This window comes from Nothobranchius furzeri, chromosome 5 (genome assembly GCF_043380555.1).
Source record: "Nothobranchius furzeri strain GRZ-AD chromosome 5, NfurGRZ-RIMD1, whole genome shotgun sequence".
In the NCBI taxonomy this organism is placed as follows: Eukaryota; Metazoa; Chordata; class Actinopteri; order Cyprinodontiformes; family Nothobranchiidae; genus Nothobranchius; species Nothobranchius furzeri.
The window spans coordinates 36,187,459-36,205,748 of NC_091745.1; the positions used below are offsets into that span (position 1 = coordinate 36,187,459).

The following is an 18,290-nucleotide window of genomic DNA, read 5'->3' on the forward strand; positions in this document are numbered from 1 at the left end:
TGGTGAAACTTGGACCCATCTGTGGCAGGGTGCAAGTGACGTGTGAGTGAGTGGGCATTGACATGCAGTGCCAGCGGGCAAAAAGAAAATAATACAGCCCTCCAACCTGCAGCAGTTTCATGTCAGCAATAGCCAGACAAGGAAAAAATACTGCAAACACCTGAAGACTACAAAATCCACAGTTTTTTCCCAGTACTTGACCGTTTAATCAGTGAACTGAATAGGCGCTTCTCTGCTGACAGTTGGCATGTTATGAAAGGAGTTTCAGCTCTTAATCCCAAACACAAGACGTTCCTGCACCAAGATGCCCTTCAACCCATGGCTATGCACCATGGCATATTAGAAGACAACCTTTCAGCAGAACTACATCAACTGAAATGCCTCATTGACAGAAAAAAACTAAATGCGGTCTATCTCAACAGCACCCATGACTTGCTGATTTTATTGAGGCCATACAAGGAGGCTTTCATTGACTTGCACAAACTTGTGTGCATCTCCATGACACTGTCAGTATCAACAGCTGCTTGTGAGAGGAGTTTTTCCTGCCTACAGCGTTTAAGAACCGACCTCCGAAACAAAATTGGCGATGTCCGAACTAGCAATCTTGCTGTGCTGGCAGTAAGCTGAAGAAGAACAAAAGAGATGGATGTAGATGTTGTCATTGATCGCTTCGCAGTTAATCATAAAAACAGGCATATTGTTCTCTTTTAAGTGGTGAGTACACTCCTTACATTATATTTTAACAAGTTTAAATTGTTCTGTGTTTAATGTGCTATAAACCCAATCGTTGCAGGAAATCACAGCTGTGGAGGATGGAAAGAAGACAAGTGGAGACTTATGAGGAGCAGAGAAAAAGACAGGAGACTGGAGAAAAGAAGCAGAGAAGAAGACAGGAGGAGACTGGACAAAAGAGCAACAGACAGGAGGGGAAAACTGGACAGAAGTGGTGAGAGTATGAGAATAGATACTGTTTTGTAAATATGTTTTCTGTCATGGGTGTGGCTATGGCAATTAAAGGATATTATTTGCACACTGCAATTGACTAATTAATTAAAAACAAAGTAGTTGTAGTATTTTTGCTAACAGAAGGATGATCTTGCACCTTTCTAAGCCAATAGCGCTTCAACATCTTTCACAGGGATTTGACTCCGTTCCGGAGCCGGGTGCTCCTTCTTGTGTTCGTGTCATTTTTCTTTCAGGTGTTGTCGACCACAACGGTGCTGGACTGACCAGGGAACCCAGTACCTCTAAGATTAGTGATGTCCACAGAGCCTCTGTGGTCCCTGCAGCAGAACCACCCCTACCTGAGTCGGGAAAGCCACCTGCCCCAGGGGAAGCTGACGCTTGCAGCGACGCTCCGCCTGAGGCTCCACACCCTGCAGTGGAAACACCTGCCGCAAGGAGAGTTGATGGTGCCACAGAGACTCCAGCTGAAGCCCAGTACTCTGCGGTGAGAACACCACCTACCAAGAGGGGGGCCGACGCCATCACTGACCTTAATCCACTGTAGCTGGCGCTGAGGACCTCTAAACCACAAGTGGGTGACTTACCTACCAAAAGGGGGGTTGGATGTCGCCCTGTACCTCTACTGGCTGACCCTGATCTTTCCGAACGCACCTGTGTGTCGACTGGGGGCCCTCCAGAGAACACATCTGCTCCGGACCCTCGTAAGCCTGCACCTGTCTATAGCCTAAATCATTCTTGGTTTCAGTCTTCAACACAGACAATGTTTCTCTTGCTAGTCACATGTCTCTGTCTGACCCTAAACGTGGCTGTGCTTTCTCCGCAACCTTCTTTAATATGACCGTATGAATCTGGGTTCTCTTCAGGTGTCTCACTCAGAGGACTCCCAGATCTCATGATGTCCAACCATCACCTGCTGTTCCAGCCAGTTCAGTCTGGTGGCGCTGTGATTTTCACCAGTGAGCAGGCTTTCCAGGGCCTTAACAAGAATCCTGTGTTTTCTGATGACTGAGTGGTGAGCTGGGGAGGCGACTTCCATAGGGCAATCCCCGCGAGGAGCATGCTGGGAGTTGTGGTCCATGGTGGAGAACTGGGAGAGGCTGATTTGGGGACTTGGGTTCTGACAGAAGTCACTGGGGACCTGCTGCTGCCCGCTGGTCCTCCTTCTACATCCTGCTCTGCGCTGTGTGGGAACACAGGCTGCTTTTATCCTCATGCAAATTCTTTGGAATTACTAATTATTAATGATCATTGATCAATTGCTATTGAAATAGCAATAGTATAGGGATATACTTTACATGATCTACAGTTGTTGACTTAACCAACTTCTCAGGATGTGATTCTATCTGCTTCACTGGTGTGGGGGAATGCTTCCTCACTCCTGCCTTCATCTGGAACATTACGCAGGGGCGTCGGACTGGGGGGGGAAAGGGTACCGTTTACCCAGGGCCCACTGCAGGGAGGGGCCCTGAGACAGCTTTGAATAAAAATGTTTTATTGTTGTTGTTTTTTTCCCCCAACTTACTTAATGTCTTAATAAATTTCCCTTTACCCGGATAAAGAGGTTAAGAAACAGAATTTCGCCTTAAAAATAATAACTGAATAATCTCTGAGGCATCTATCACCCCTTAAAAATGTGCAAAGTGGTTTAGTCCACACCAGCGGCCAGGGGCTGCACGGCTGCATGTGCTAATGAGACATCGCAGATGCCGACAGCCAGAGCTGGAGGCAGGAGAGTCAGTCATGTCTTTTCCCAAGAAAGGGAAATCTGGCTTCCAGAAAAGAAAAGAAAAGAAAAGAAGGAGAAGGAGGAAAAGTTAATTGAATAGAAGCAAGTAGAAGGAAGGTGAGCAGCAGCAGCAGAACACAGTTTTAGCTGATATTAGCTAGCTCTCAGAAGCTGCATTCATGTTAGGTGTTCAGTGTTAAACACCTTTAGTTTCACCATCAAGATCAAATATAAATTAATTAGTGTTATCAGTGAAAACACTAATTTTAGGGATAAGCCGGATACTCATTTCAGACGAGTATCCGGTATGGATAACGCATTTTTGACGAATACGAGCATGAAACTAGTAAAACGAGTCATTATCTGTAATCGTGCTGAAGGAAAATCTTCATTGGGTAACTGACTGTCTTCACGCTCTGTGATTGGCCAGTCACATAGAGCGCCCGCCCCTCCCTACTTACAAAACTCTCTAGCCGACCGGGAGCTCAGTCCGGCCGGCTCATCCACGCACACACACAGACAGTAACGGATCGCGCTGTGATGGCTTCACTGTTGCTCACGTTTCTTCAGTTTTCCCTAGGTTTTCTTCAGCTCGCCTCTTTTTCGGTTGAATATTTAAAGTTACTTTTTTCGTAACTGACATGGTGCATTTGACAAGACAGAGCTGACGTGCTGTTGTCACTACCTCCGCTCCGGTGGGGTTTTTAATTTTTTTTATCTCTCTCTCTCTCTCTCTCTCTCTCTCTCTCTCTCTCTCTCTCTCTCTCTCTCTCTCTCTCTCTCTCACACACACACTCACACACACACACTCACACACTCACACACACACACACACACACACACACACACACACACACACACACACACACACACACACACACACACACATTAATCAACATTTCTTTGTTAAACTTTGTGTGGGAAAATGCCAAGAACGTTAAGAAAAAAATCAGTTTAATCAAATTAAAATTAAAAAAATATATATAAAGTTGTGTCTGGTTCTAGCATTTCATATTTCCTAGTTCCTACTGCATGGGTTCAGATGTATTAATCCATGCACTCAAATATTAATGTTCTGATTTTATTGAAACACTTTTTCTGTAATAGTTTCTTTACTATTGTGATCAAAAATATTTAATCTCACTTCTGAGGCTGCTCTGTAAATAGTTTTCAAATAAACAATACACATAGCAACTTCTGATCAATCCATATCAATTTCAGACTTAAAATAATACATTGATGTAAACCATGTCCACTTCCGGTTAAACCACGCCCACTTCCGGGTTATGCCACGCCCATTCCGAGTACAGATACAGATAGTGGTGTACTCGCTCATCCCTAATATATATATATATATATATATATATATATATATATATATATATATATATTAAAATCAGAATTATTATCGCGGGCGGCCGCCGCCAATTAATTCGCGGACCTCGCAGTAAAAACAGGTTCACTCTGTGTGGATATTTCAGCTCCTTCCCAGTCATGGACCAGGACAAACTTGGTATCGATGGATTCGTGGTAATCTCAGGAATGAGAAGCTGCCACTGTTTTTCGTATAGCATGATGACACTGGTGTTAGAGGATTGTTATTGACTTGGTTAGATATTTTAAGCCTATTTTAAATTTCTTTATATTTGATCTTGAAAACGGACAATCTTATAATTTGGCTGATAATGCAGGGATTATAAAATTTAGAGTGCATTACATTCACAGAGAGAACCTGGTTTATTTCATGTCATATGTATTTAATATATCAATACATATAAGTATTAGCAAAGCTTAACATCATGAACCATGACAGACATGACTGAAGAGCAGATGAAGACATCATGCCAGGCACTGATGAGAAAATATTACAAGGATCTCACAGCTGAATTTGAGAATGAGATGCTACACCTGAGAACAATATATGGTGCCACATTTCCACACATTCGGTCTCCTCTTGAGCTGCTTAATGCCATACAGGATGCAATTACAGAGCATTTTTGGAGAAGTTTGTATTGGACTGAGGATTTTTTGCACACTGCCTGTAACTGTTGCTGGGGGTGAACGGGCTTTTAGCAAACTGAAACTGGTAAAAAATTATTTGAGATCAACAATGTCCCAGGATAGACTGAACAGCCTAGTTCTTCTTTCTATTGAAAGCCAATTAGCCAAAGGACTGGACTTTAAAGATCTCATAAGTGATTTTGCTAACATGAAGACCCGTCAGTGGGCATTTACAGGAAAATAAATTCCAGGATTTTTGTTTGAACACATTGTTGGCAAATAAAAATAATTATATGTGAAGTCTTGGCATTTCACTTTTATTATGCTGGCATTTGTATTTGCTCAATATAGAGGTTAAACTAAGATCATATTTATTATCTTGTCTTATAGCATGACAAAAAATGTGTCAGAGAGATATTAAGTAATTGAGCATGGGGGCCCACCTAGAAGACTTGTACCTAGGGCCCAGAATTTGGTGCTACGCCCCTGACATTACGTCAGCCTTTCTTCAAAGGAGTCCTTCATATCTCTGATTGTTCAACATCAGGTGGTTTCTGCGGCCAAAGGGGGGATCTGTAGCGACATGAATGGCCTCATTTTGTGACTCAAAGGTCACACTTCCCCAGCTAGGTCACGCTGTCTTGGCTGAACTTCTGTTCCATAGATTATCCATCACAGCAGACATAAAATCTGCTGTAAACCATCTTTAATCTGACTGCTTTTATCTGTCTGCTGTTCCGTCCCAAGATGAAGGACACTTCAAGATTTAAAATAATCATTTTTAATAAACTCTTCTTACTGTTTATTACAAGGTTCATAATAATCATCATAAATAATCATCATGGTTCATTATAAATGTATTTGATTACTGAAATGATTTATCATTCTTTGGTTAATAATAATTATTTATGATAATCAGTAATGTTTAACAGTGTGAAGAAGGTCATTTGCACGTGTACACACCATGCAGAGGGGGCTGAACCAGGGTAAAGTTAACTTGCTCTCACGTGTCTTTGCTCCTTAAACAGAGCTTCCTGTCTCTGAGAGGGCATGTTCTGAGGTTTTGTTAAAACCAAAAACTCCTCAGTTCAACTTCAGTTCTTGAACCAACCAGATACTCTCCGTGGTGACGAGAGTCATCCCAGAGGACGAGGGTCGGCCGCCCGAAGCCTGACTAAGCTGTTCTATCACGCCGATAGAATTGCTCCGAATAAGTGCCATCTGCCACTAGCTGATGCAAAACTCCTTCAGAGTTATAGATTTTGAGACGCAACTAGTTTCATCAGTCGTTGTGACCCACGGAGACATCTGGGACTGATTTGGTCGCACCAAGGTCCTTCTACCAACCTCGTGCTCGGAGGTCATCAGCTCTACCTGACATCTCGGATCCACCAGAGGGTCTCCTGACTGGGTGAGGTAGACACTTCTGACAGATGGCGTCTGTATGCTGTTCTCTCTAAGAAACAACTTAGTTAGCTGCAAACAACTTTTTCCACCCAGAACGCGTTTCTCTCTCTGAAAGAAATCTTCTGAGATTCATCCACGCATCCAAACATCGCATTTCATTTTAGTTTCCATTCAGACACAGGTTTGCTTTTAATACCAAGCTTTAAGATCAAGGCTGTTATAAATTGTCATTTTTAAATTGTCATTTTCAAATTGTCATTTTCAAAATAGTTAGTAATAAATTCTTCACTTTTAAACCTGACTCTTCTTTGAAATGAAACACATAAAGGTGTATATTTGGTTACTGAATAAGCAAAGATTCCATTAAGTCTTCTGTTTAATAAATAAACTTTTGCTATTAATTAAATTTCTTAAATTAAATATTAATCTTTGGATTAAATATAGACCAAGCCCATTGGCGTATGAACTTCTATCGATTGTATAAATATCCTGGATACTTATAAATGATATAAGCTTCATTTGCTAATTTCTCTGATCTTTCTCAGAATCTAACAAAGCTGATAGCAAACAGCATTAATTCTAGTATGTAGATTATCTATGCTACAACTACGGCTGTGAACAACTAAAACTTTGTTAGAAACTAACAGAATTCCAATGCTTTGAATATGTAAGAGGGCTAACCTAGTTTACAACGAACAGCCAGAATTACTAAAACTGGGAGTGCTAAGGCAGAGCAAAATCTAAAGCAGTGAAACAGGTAAAGTTAACTACAAAAAAAATAAATAAATGAATAAAAAACAACGTTGGACTAAAACTGGAAGACTAACAGAATATCAATTAAACACTGAGTACTGAGCCAGCCAGGGATTACTAGGTATGTGAAAACATTTATTACTGTAAGCTCAAGGTGTGAGGAGACAATAAAACTAATGCGACAGAAACTAGGAGTAGAGCATGATCCCCTGGGAAACTGGGCCCCAGAACAGTATTCCAACATAATGACCCCAAACACTCTTTCAAAACAACCACTGCCTTGCTAAAGAAACTGAGTGCTGGACTGGCCGAGCATGTCTCCAGACCTAAAGTCTATTAAGCATCTGTGGAGCATCTTCAAACAGAAGGTAAAGAAGCACCAGGTGTGGAACATCCACCATCTTTGTGATGTCGTCATGGATGAGTGAAAGATGATTCATGTAGCAATCTGTGAAGCTCTAGTGAACTTCATGGTCATACAAAATATTCACTCTGGGTACAGTTTGGACATTTTCTAGAGGTGTACTCTCTTTTGTTGCCAGAAATTCAGACATTAATGGCTGTGTGTTTCCAGGGACATCAAATAAACCTCCTTAAACAAGCTGCACACTCATTACTTTACATTAAGAGTCTTTATGGTTTTTCTTTGAAAAGATATAATAAAATATTAGCATAAATGTGAGGGGTGCACTCACTTTTGTGAGATACTGTTTCTATAATGATGCATTTTTTTATTTAATTTCTTTTCTCTTTTTTTAATTGTTCAAAAATTAACAAAATCTAAACAAAAGCAGCATCTTTCAGAAAGAAAGCAGCAGAGTGGTGCCAAATCAGGTTAGTCACCTGGTTTGGTCAAATGGTCCAGAAATTCTTTTTGAGTATTGAAAATTAAAAACTGTCTACTATTTTCTTAGATGTCCATTTTCATCCACTGATCTTCGGGTCACAGTTCCAGCAGAGAGGTCCAAACCGCCCTTTTGCCAGCTCTCTCCACCAGTCGATCCAGGGGCCTTCGTGTCCTGCAGGCAGGATAGTCCCATTGGCCCAGGACACAATGAAGGGACTAGCTCTCCATGCAGGCCAGGAATAGACCCATGGGAGAAGCTGATGGAGGACAAGAAGCTGGAAGAGGACCATTTGATTCTGTTTAGGCTGCTATGCCAATGAATGAATCACCCTAAGTCTGGACCCAGAACCCAGGGGCAAACAGCCTTAGGTGGTGACTGGAGTCTCTGGGGCACTCAAACCCCTCAAATGTGTGTGAATGGGTGAATGACTGATTGCATTGTGCCTTGGGGGGTTGAGAGCTTGGAAGGATGAGACCACCCACAGAGGGTGAGATGGGAATTTATTTATAAAAACTCCCATCTCACCCTCCGCGGGTGGTCTCATCCTCCCAAGCTCGGGTCCCCTGCCTGAGGCCTGGAGCTTGAGGGTTCTGCAGTCGCTGTTGCTAGAACTGCACTTCTGGGGACTGAGATGTCTGATGCTTTTCCTGGGATCTGCTTGAGCACTCCTCCAGTGTTGGGTCATCATGAGTGGATACTGTCTGATGAAGAAGAATTACACTCATGTTCTAAACAATTAGATGTTTTTATGTTCTGATATCCTTTCACTTTCCACCAAAGCAGTGATATAACTATGTTTTACTCATACTCTGTTAATTATTTCAAAGTACATGAAAACCAGAGCCCCCACCACCACCTCCGCCCCACCAACAATGTTTGTTTAGTTTCATTCAACAGGACACACTTTGTGTCCACGTCTGACTTCAAACAGTCCTGTTGTTGCTGAGAGTTTGTTTATCCTGTAGAGCAGCGATTCCCGACCTGGGGTACCTCTGGTGGTCCGTGAGCACATTACAGGAGATACAGGGAAAAATGTATATTTCATCACCTATGATGACAGTGATCGCTGTGCCCTGGTTAGAAAAAGATTGGTCTTGGATGTGTTATGCTAATAAATACTGAAACATAGTAATTCACTGTAATGTATGGTTGATAACTACGAAGGATTGGCTCTCTGTCCAGGGGGTACCCCGCCTGATTGCCCATTGACTGCTGGAGATAGGCACCAGCAACCCCCCCCCCCCCCCCCCCCCCCCCATTATCAATTTAAGCCAACTGCGACTGTGCATTTAATGAGGATTCTTGTGTTGCTTTGTTTGAAGAATGAATCATAACCCAACATAAAACTACTTAAAAGGTTTCATATTTTTAAAAATACATTTAGATCATTAAATGTTCTTTAAATGGCATTCTGTGTGTTTTAGAAGGGTTTGTTCTGTTGACATTAATACGTGAGAAAGTAAAAACCATTAATTTTCACATAAATAAAAAGAAGAAGAAAAAACATGGTGATCTAGATTTTAGGCCATTAGGCCCATTTTTACCCAAATGAATAATAAACCAGCATTTGCCAAGTTTTCCATTTGCATCGGTTTGAGATAGGCCTCCAAATATGTTAAATGAAAGGTTTTGCATTTGATTCATATGATGCACATTTTATCACATCATTTGACGTTATGAGAGAAATTTAGAAACTTCAAAAGATAAAAACACTATCTATTAAATCTATTTGAATGATTTATTTTTGTGCTGAGCTAGGGAGGGAAAGTGAATCTCAAAATGTTTTGACCTAGAATTTATTATTTAAGTTTTTCAAAGTTTCACAGAATATCTAAAGTATTTCATAACAAACACAAACGTAATTAATTAATTATTGTTGAAAGTGTGCTTTAATAAAAACGATCTCAGAAGAGGACAGCGTCCTTTGCCCTACGCTACCACACGAGGGCGCCATTTCGTTGTTACTCACGAGGTCTTGCACCAGTTGCCTCCTGGAGTCTGATTTGAAGAAAATCAACGGTTCATTATTTCAGAGGGTTTCCCTTTCTGCTTTGTTTTCCTACTCCGGTTGGGAGACCACAGCCATGATTCTGATGATCGTTTCATAAGCTGGTTAAACTCGCCGTCTTCATTGACGACGTAATAATCATTACCAATCTGTTTATCTCTTTAAACCAAACTCTGCACCAGAACGCCATCTTTACTGTCATCTCACCACAAAAGTCATCAAACATGGGATTCAGGGAATATAACTGGTTGTTCGTTTGGGTTATTTTTATACAACTTTGTTAAATTCATGTGCTTCTTCTGTTTTAATAAAGGGTATATTCACCTATTTGACTGATTGAATTATTATGTCCTCACTTAGAATTGTAAACTTGTCTTTTATTTGATCAATATTGAATTTTATGTATTCAACTTTTTTTGGACTTTCTCCACACCAAAAACATGGCCTGTATTAATTAAGCATCTTCTAGGGTCTACAACCCCCCAAGGCTCGCTACAACTCGACAGTCGTTCACTCATTCTTACGCTGTGAACTCTTTTATTGTTTGACTCTTTAAAAATAAGTTGGGACAGTTTTATAATAACAATAATAACAACAACAACAATAACAATAATAATAATAATAACAATAATAACAATAATAATAATAATAATAACAGATTATTGCATTTTTTTCTGCTGAAGTTCAATAATTGTTGATCAGAGCATCAAAGGGTTAAAAGCCTAACTAAGACCAAAGAGGTGAAGTCAGTAGATCATTGTCTGACTGAACCAACCTGTGATCATGAGTGGTGACACCCTGTGAGGCTCACAGAAATCATGGTTGATTATTTGGACCCAGCTCTGGACCGAGTCCACGTTGCTCTCCCAGGGGACGGGTGGATTGATGACAGCAGCAGTGTGGCTTCTGACCACAGACGCATCATCAGTGTGAGGTGTTGCAACAGTTCTGTGATCTAGTCGTCAGCTGAAAACACACCGCTGTGAGCTGACATTGGGATGAAACCCTCACAAAATCCATGTCCGTGTTTTAGGTTGTGGTTTTATTAAACAACCTCAAACTCACAAATCCACCCCTCCTTCCAGCTTGGCTCGGGAATGTTCCTGTTCTGAGGCTGCATCAAAGCTGGACTTATTTTGTTGAGTGCTTCGTCCACATCGGCTGCTTCCCCTTGTCTCCCTGCTTTGTGAGGGCTTCCTGAGGCCAGCTTCATGTAAACGAGGCCTGCGGCGGCGGGACCGCGGCTCCTCTGAGCACCAAGTGGCACGATAGCAGTCTGGGGGGTTGATCAAATGACAACATGGAGCTGTACATGGGTCTTATTAATGAACCGAGTCTTCAGATTCAGTTGCATCACTCATGGTCACCTGCTTTAACGTCAGTCTGAACTTTATGTGTTTAATAAATTAGAAGTAGAATTTTTGTTTAAAGCTGTTTTATCTTTTTGCACCTTTGGGTTTGAAGATTAAAAACAGAATTAATCAAAAAAAAGACGCAGCATGCCAAAAACACACGGAACTCTTGAATTTCAGAGATGATAAACCTTTCACCTGGTTTGGCCTTTTTGCATTTTGTATATTTTGCTCATCTTTAAAATTTAAGCAAACCCAGTTCAGGAGAACCAAATTACGACAGAAGCCGTTATGTAAAAGAAGTGCCCTGAGCTTGATGTCTGGTACAGGCCTGGTTTTTCTGCACATGCATCAGCGCCAGTTATCTAAACTAACACAGAAATGCATGATTGGTAACAGATGGACATAAATAGTTAGCAGCTTTGGGATAGAACGTCCACTTCTCTGGCCTCCTGGAATCCGCGGTGCGTTTAACTTCATTACCGTTTCTGTTCCAGATCAAATAAAACATTGTGAAAAGATGCCTGGAACTCCTCGCTAATGATGCTGGACGAACTTCACCGACAGGTAAACTTTTCTCCTTGTGCAGGTTTTACTCTGACAGGTCAAAGGTCAACATGCTGCACAGTTCCTGAACCTCAAACCACAAACTTTTCACCTGTCTTCCGGTGGAACTGGGTAGCCACTAGGTGGCGCTGCACAGCAGGAGTTTCAAACAGAAGTTTGAGGGATTTGACTTTGTTTTTTTTATTTTAGTTTGGGGGAAAACATAAATTATTAGTGCAGATCCATTTTTTCTCACATGAAGAATGTAAAGGACGGTCTCGGGGTCAAAGTGTATTTTTTATTCTGACGTTTTAGCTCCTGAAACACAGACACAACAAAAACTTTCACTTTTAATAAAAACATTATTTAGACCAAACTTTTATCTTTTTCTCCTGAAATTTCCAAGAATGTTTTAGAAATGAAACAATCAGACAAGCTTCAGATTTCAATCAAAACTTTTGTAAACGATAAAATAAACTGGAATAAAAATGCTTTTTGGTTTTACTCAATATGATGCATCTGTGTGTTTTTTTTAATTGGTTTCAGTATTTCGGATGTCTCTTTGAAATACAGATAATTTAAAAGAAATAGGAATACACACATTACTTTAACGTTTTAAACCAGACATTGTAATAATATAAACTATTATTATTATTTCTACAAATAACTATTATTTGTAAATGCTGAAACTTACAGTTTTGATTGGAAAAGCACACAGAGCGCCACAGCTGGAATAGAAAGTCAGGTGTGTGCTGAAAAACAGATCTTACAAGAAAGAGAGAAGAGGAGATTTCAGATATTATTATTTAAATCAATATTGTTCAGAAACAAAAGACCAACAGAGTTTACCGCGTTCATAATTATCAGATAAAGGAAAATGATTTTACCCTAATTTAAAATATCTCTTTATGCATTTTATAAGAGCCGTTTTTTTATGATGGTGTTAACATTTTCTAAAGTTCAACTAAATCCTTTTTCTCTAAACTTTGATTTTAGTTTGATTTTAAATCAGTTGAACAATCAAATTTATGACACGTTTATTCTATAATCTCAATAATAAAATTCTACTTTCTAATTTCTGCTCTCTGGCCACAAATTTGATTTTATCGACTCAACAATCAAAGAAAACTGAGTCGATGAAGCTGCTTCTGAATTCATTTATTGAGTGGCTCACATAAAAAGCCATTCTCAGCGAGAAGGAGAGAGAGAGGGGAAAAGAGATATCATTGGAAAATTAAAAATCACGTTACAACATGCTTACTTAAATTAAATGAGTGGGTAAACAGTAAATGATTTCAAAACCAACAAATAAATTCAAAGTGCGCCTAAATGTGATATAGACCCCCTAAAATACATGAAAACCAACCAGGAAACTCGTGGTTAAATACAAGTCCCACAAATACATTTGAAAGAAAATTCCAAGTACATTTCCGTATAATTCTCAGATATTTACTAGAGCCCATGTACAACTAGAAATAGCTATACAAAACGGTCTCCTGGACGAACACGCGCTCACCTTTACATCAGGGCAGGAATCGCTCTAAACTACATTTATGTACAACAGCAACGAAGAACAGGGAACCTCGACTGGCCTCTGGAAACGTGGAAAGCAACATGTGACACAGACGTGCTGCTCAGACCGCTTCAGACGGATCAAATGAACAATCCTCACATCCCATAATAATAAAGATTATTTGTTCCCACCGAGCAGTGACGGAAACAAACCCTCGTGCTCGATCTGATTAAAGTGCCAGCGTTTGGTTTCAGAACAGTAGCGCGACTTGTAAAGGCCCCGGGGATTCGTTTGGATGCTTTTGCGCTTTACTGGATAATAAAGACTAATCAGGACCTGATTCTACACATAAAGATGCTCACGTGCCACGCAGTAACGTGACTTCTCGTTCACGCCGCAGATGCTCGTGGATGAAATGATGCGGTTAACCACCTTCCCAAAGGGATGAAACCCAGAGTGTGTCAGCTCTTCGTTACTCCCGTCAACAGTTTGTTTTAGCTTCACTTTTGGGAAGTTTCAGGGGCCGCTCATGCCCACCCCCTGGGTGGACTCATGTGGGTGTAACAGGTCGGGGGAATGGCACGGAGGGGATCCGGGTGCGCTATGCTCGCTGTCGGTGTCACTGCCCCTCTTGCCTCCGCTGCCCCCGGATCCAGAACCGGCGGAGCCCCCAGCGCTGTGAGTTTTTACGTGCTTGCTCAGGTGGTCGCTGCGCATAAACCTCTTGTTGCACACCGGACAAGCGAAGCGCTTCTCGCCGGTGTGCGTGCGTAAATGTCGCTGGAGCTCGTCGGAGCGCGTGAACCTCTTGCCACAGAAGAGCCAGTTGCACACAAACGGCCTCTCGCCGGTGTGCCACCTCAAGTGCGCCTTCAGATGTGACGTCTTACCGTAAACCTTCCCGCAGCCGGGGATGTGACAGCTGTGCAGACCTTTCCTCCGGAGGCTGGCGCCCGCTGGTCCCAGTCTCTCCGCCTCCTGGCAGTTTGGACAGTCGCAGGTGGCTCTGCCGGAGTAGCGCCGGGCAGATGACCTCGGGGACCCCGCTAAAGTTGCAGGTGGAGCCCCGGAGAGCATAGTCCCCCCCGCTCCGGCTAATGGAGAGGGGCTTGTGTCCGTATAGGAGGGCAAGACCGGCTTAAAACCGTCCATCAGGTGCTGGCCGGATGTCAACAGGTGTGGAGAGGGGCTCGTGCTGAAGGCAGAGTGACTTAAACTGGAATAATCAGAATTATATCCGCCGAGGGGAGAGTGTAAAGAGCTCTGCAGTCCACCGGAATGTAAGGACGATTGCAGTGCTGCTCCGTTGGGGTTTTGAACATCAATCCACCCGGCTCCAACATCCCACCAGGCGGAGGCTCCAGAGGAACCCACGTCTCCCGCGGGGATCCCGGGATGGGAGGATTTGAACCAGGACTCATACGGATGCGCAACGCTCATCCTGGGATAGATGCCCTGCAAACTGTCCACGGAGGTGTGCACCTTGGAGATGAAGACCGGTTGATGGCTGGACTCTTGGGAGCTGCTCGAAACGGAGGCTTGGAAAACAGAATAGTCGTTCCCAAAATGAGAACCGGGCGAGGTACCAGACGTGAGGGAGAAGGCACTGGATCCGCTGGAGTTGTTGGTGCCAAAAGAGTCCGAGATGCCAGATCCGTTGCGGGACACCCCGAAGCCGGACAGGCCGGATCCGAGGCTGCAGCTGCTGGCTGCGGCTCTTTTCCACGGATGGAAACCTTTTCCAAACGAAGAAGAATTATCCGAAATAGCAGATGGAGAGGGGCTCGGACTCCCTATTTTGTTGCATGTTGCAGCTAACATGGCTAAAGGAGTCGATCCTAACCTCGGCTCCTCCTGAAAACAGACACACACGCGCGCGCGCGCACACACACACACACACACACACACACACACGCACACACACACACACACACACACACACACACACACACACACGCACACAGAAACCTGTAAGTGTCTGGTCAAAGTAACAACAGGTTGATCATACACATGTTACCACAACATTTCAGCTCTGATCTAGTCTAGAAAATAACTCCAGGCGTTAGAAAAGAGAACCAGCAGCAGATACCTGAGTTAGAAACAAAGCAAGTCCAAACGCAACAGCAGAGGCACCGTGCGTGTTTTAGCTCCGCTGCGAACTCCTGAAACTAAAGCGACACACTGCTCCGCTGCAGTCTGGCCGCTGGAAGTTTAATCCCCTTCCGCAGGAACAATGACAAGAACTAATTAAACCGGTAAGAAAAGTCCTTTTACACTCACCCCTAGAAGTGAAGTTGCCATCACACAAAACACTGCCCTCCTCGCAGGATCTTTTTATATTTATGAATCGCAGCCCTGCTTTTTTTTTTTAGAGGTGTGCAATACAATGATGTGTTCCGCCCATTCTTCCACAATTGTAGGCTCGTCTCCGGCTTTGAAGTGCCGCTGTGACACGGGCGACCAATCAGCGGGCCCCGTCCCGCCGCACCACTAACCGTGAGGTCATCAATAGAGAGCAGCTCAGACAGCTCTCCACCTCCCCCTCCACCCCCGCCATAAGAAAAGACAGCGGAAGGAAGGTAAAGTTAAATGAGAGTGAATGGGGGGGTGTACCGAACATTCCATAAACGTGAAGGAGGAGCGGTGATGTGACCCGTGCGGACTGATAGACACCCCAAAGAGTTAGCAGAACTCCTTTATTTTCTAAACTCGTTCATTCTCGGTTCAAATTAAATTTCAAAGTTTTAACAAAAGTGCGTAAAAAAGTATTTTTTAGTTCAAACTTCCGCTTTTTTCTAACTTTCTAATCTCTTAACTTGTTCTGATCCAATCTGCTGATTTTTGATCTGTTTTAGGGGTAAGGAAGCCTGCACGAGCCATAGAGGCTGGATTGTTCTAGAGCGCCGTCTCCAACTTTCACTCCACCGTAATTGTCTCCAATTACCTTGATAGGTTTTATTAAAACGGATGATTCGTTTCATTATTGCTTATTTTGGTCCACAACATCACGTGGATGAAGATGAGAGGTCGGAGTTGACTTTAGATGACAAAATAAAAAAGTAGATTTTTCCTGACAGGAAAAATAATTTGTGTGAAAATAATAATAATTTAATTCAGAAAATAAAACTAAATGATTTCATCACACCTGGTTTTATTTATTTATTTTACATTTTTAAACAGCATGTTACATAATTAAACCATGTAAATAATAATAATAATAAAACCTTAACCCTGAGACCGTCTCTCTCCCTCTGTCGGGGCTATTAGCATGCAGTCTGCGCTGGAGGCATAAATTTCATTTGAATTTCAAATTTAATAACGCGGGAGGTTTTTAATCATCCGCAGTTTTATTTGTTTGATATTAAGATGCTTATTGACCGGGTCTGTTGACCAGCTTGGTCATTACAGGACAGCGGAAAGTTAATTAAATCGACCAGGGATTATTCATCACATCATCTGCCTAACCCACGTCGCTTCCTTTATCGCGCAGCGTGATAGATGGACGATCTGATTAATTCTTGTGTTTCTAGGATTGGTCAGCTGATGTTCTCACTCATTACTTTTATTTATATTTTTATTTTAGGGATTTGTTTTAACCTTGACGCAATAATACAGGAGTAGAAAATAAACTAATATTCACAAGGTGTAATTTATTTTAATTAAGTTTCATTGGACGCCACGCAGGAGTGCCTTTTCTCAAACTCAATGCGACAAAAAGCTGAGCAGGCTTTAAATGTTTTCCTTCAGAATATTAACACAAATAAATATCGAAAACACTTTAAATTATTTTAACAATGAGCTAATTTAGTTGCACTTTATTTCCTTCAAACCAACCAGACGCGCTCAAGCTGTAAAATAAAAGAAGAAATAAATAAAAAAAGAAAGAGAGACCAAGCAGGGATAGAGGTAGCGGGGGAAATAAAACCCTACTTACCGCGCTCCTTGCGCCGCGGCGCACTGATTGACCCTCCGCGTTTTGGCTCAGCAGAGTAACGCAGCCTCTCCTGCTGCTGCTGCGATTGTGCGCAACGCCACGGGAACGTTACACTGGCACTTCAGTAGGAATAACTCCACATCAGCCCAGAGGTTCCTCCTCATGCCAACCAAAACACGGAGAACAACAATAACTCGGGCAAATAAATAAAAAAGCACCACAGCTGTTTTATTTCTTTCTCCTCATGAATTATTATTATTCATGTTTGAAGAGATGCTCATTTTGCACAGGCTGGTTTGTTAGGTGTAGGGAATGCAGACGGCAGCAGGAGACATGTTACCCTCTGGTGACAAATTACTGAGAGATCTTAGCAGCAGAACTGATGTCAGAGGTCACTGTGATAACACCCAGACAGGAAACTAGAGCTGGAGCTCCAGAGGTGCAAAACTAATCCATCTGCACTCACAAGATCACATTTATTTTACCTAAATAACAAAGTTATTTTTATGCTGCCTGTTGCATCTCAGCTTGTGCACAGGTTGTTCCCTCTCCCTGTAACTGTAAGCCACACTGAACAGATGTCTGCCCCCCCTCCATTGAAGGCTTTCTTCTTCTGCACACATGGGCTACATTACCATCATGACATCAAACTCAAAACCTGTCACCTTCTTACGCCACCATAATGACCGAGTTAGTCCGGGCCGCTAAGCACAAACAAAGGTTCAATATTGCGTGCTGCAGAATCTCTCTGCTTGGAAAGCCAGGAGAATGGTGTCAAATGAATGATGAAAAACTTCTTCTTCCTGTTTTTTATGTAAGACTTTCAAGGAAGCAGAGGGCGACTCTTTCTCGAGGATCTTTTTCCTTTCTGCAGGTTGTGGCTCCCCAGAAGGGAGAAGACCTCAAAGGTCAGGAGTGAGAAAAGGGCTGTTTTAGATTTAACAAATGATCAAACGTGCAGCATGCAGGCCCATGTTTATAGTCTCCAGATTCTCATAGAGATTCATGGTTGTGGTGGGTTTTTTCTCTGTTCACCAGGAGGTTGCAAAGAGCAGATGTCCGCCTGCAGAGCGGCTGCCAAGTGGGTCCGGAGGAGCAGGGCGGCCACAGACAACAAGGGCCCAAATGGTGCGACAAAAGACGTGCAGGAAGCCCCTCTCCGCCCGGGCGAGCCGCAGAAAGTCTCCCCGTCTCTGCCAGCCGGTAGGGGAACGCAAGCCGAGCCAGAGCCATGGC

At 42.5% G+C, this 18,290-nt stretch overlaps 1 protein-coding gene across 3 annotated transcripts; it reads right to left on the minus strand.

Annotated features, from left to right (window-relative positions):
- Positions 1-12,748: 12,748 nt before the first annotated feature.
- On the minus strand, positions 12,749-17,815 carry sp8b (sp8 transcription factor b). 3 transcript variants are annotated; one of them, XM_054740308.2, is made up of 2 exons: positions 17,055-17,815; positions 12,749-14,974 (listed from the first exon to the last, which is right to left on the minus strand). In XM_054740308.2, exon 2 carries the CDS (start codon positions 14,939-14,941, stop codon positions 13,637-13,639), a length of 1,305 nt encoding a protein of 434 aa, XP_054596283.1. In that variant the 5' UTR covers positions 14,942-14,974; positions 17,055-17,815; the 3' UTR covers positions 12,749-13,636. The 3 variants fall into 3 exon arrangements, with proteins under 3 accessions (XP_054596283.1, XP_015804512.1, XP_015804513.1); XM_015949026.3 differs by lacking the exon at positions 17,055-17,815 and adding an exon at positions 15,401-15,650; XM_015949027.3 differs by lacking the exon at positions 17,055-17,815 and adding an exon at positions 15,210-15,393.
- Positions 17,816-18,290: the final 475 nt, after the last annotated feature.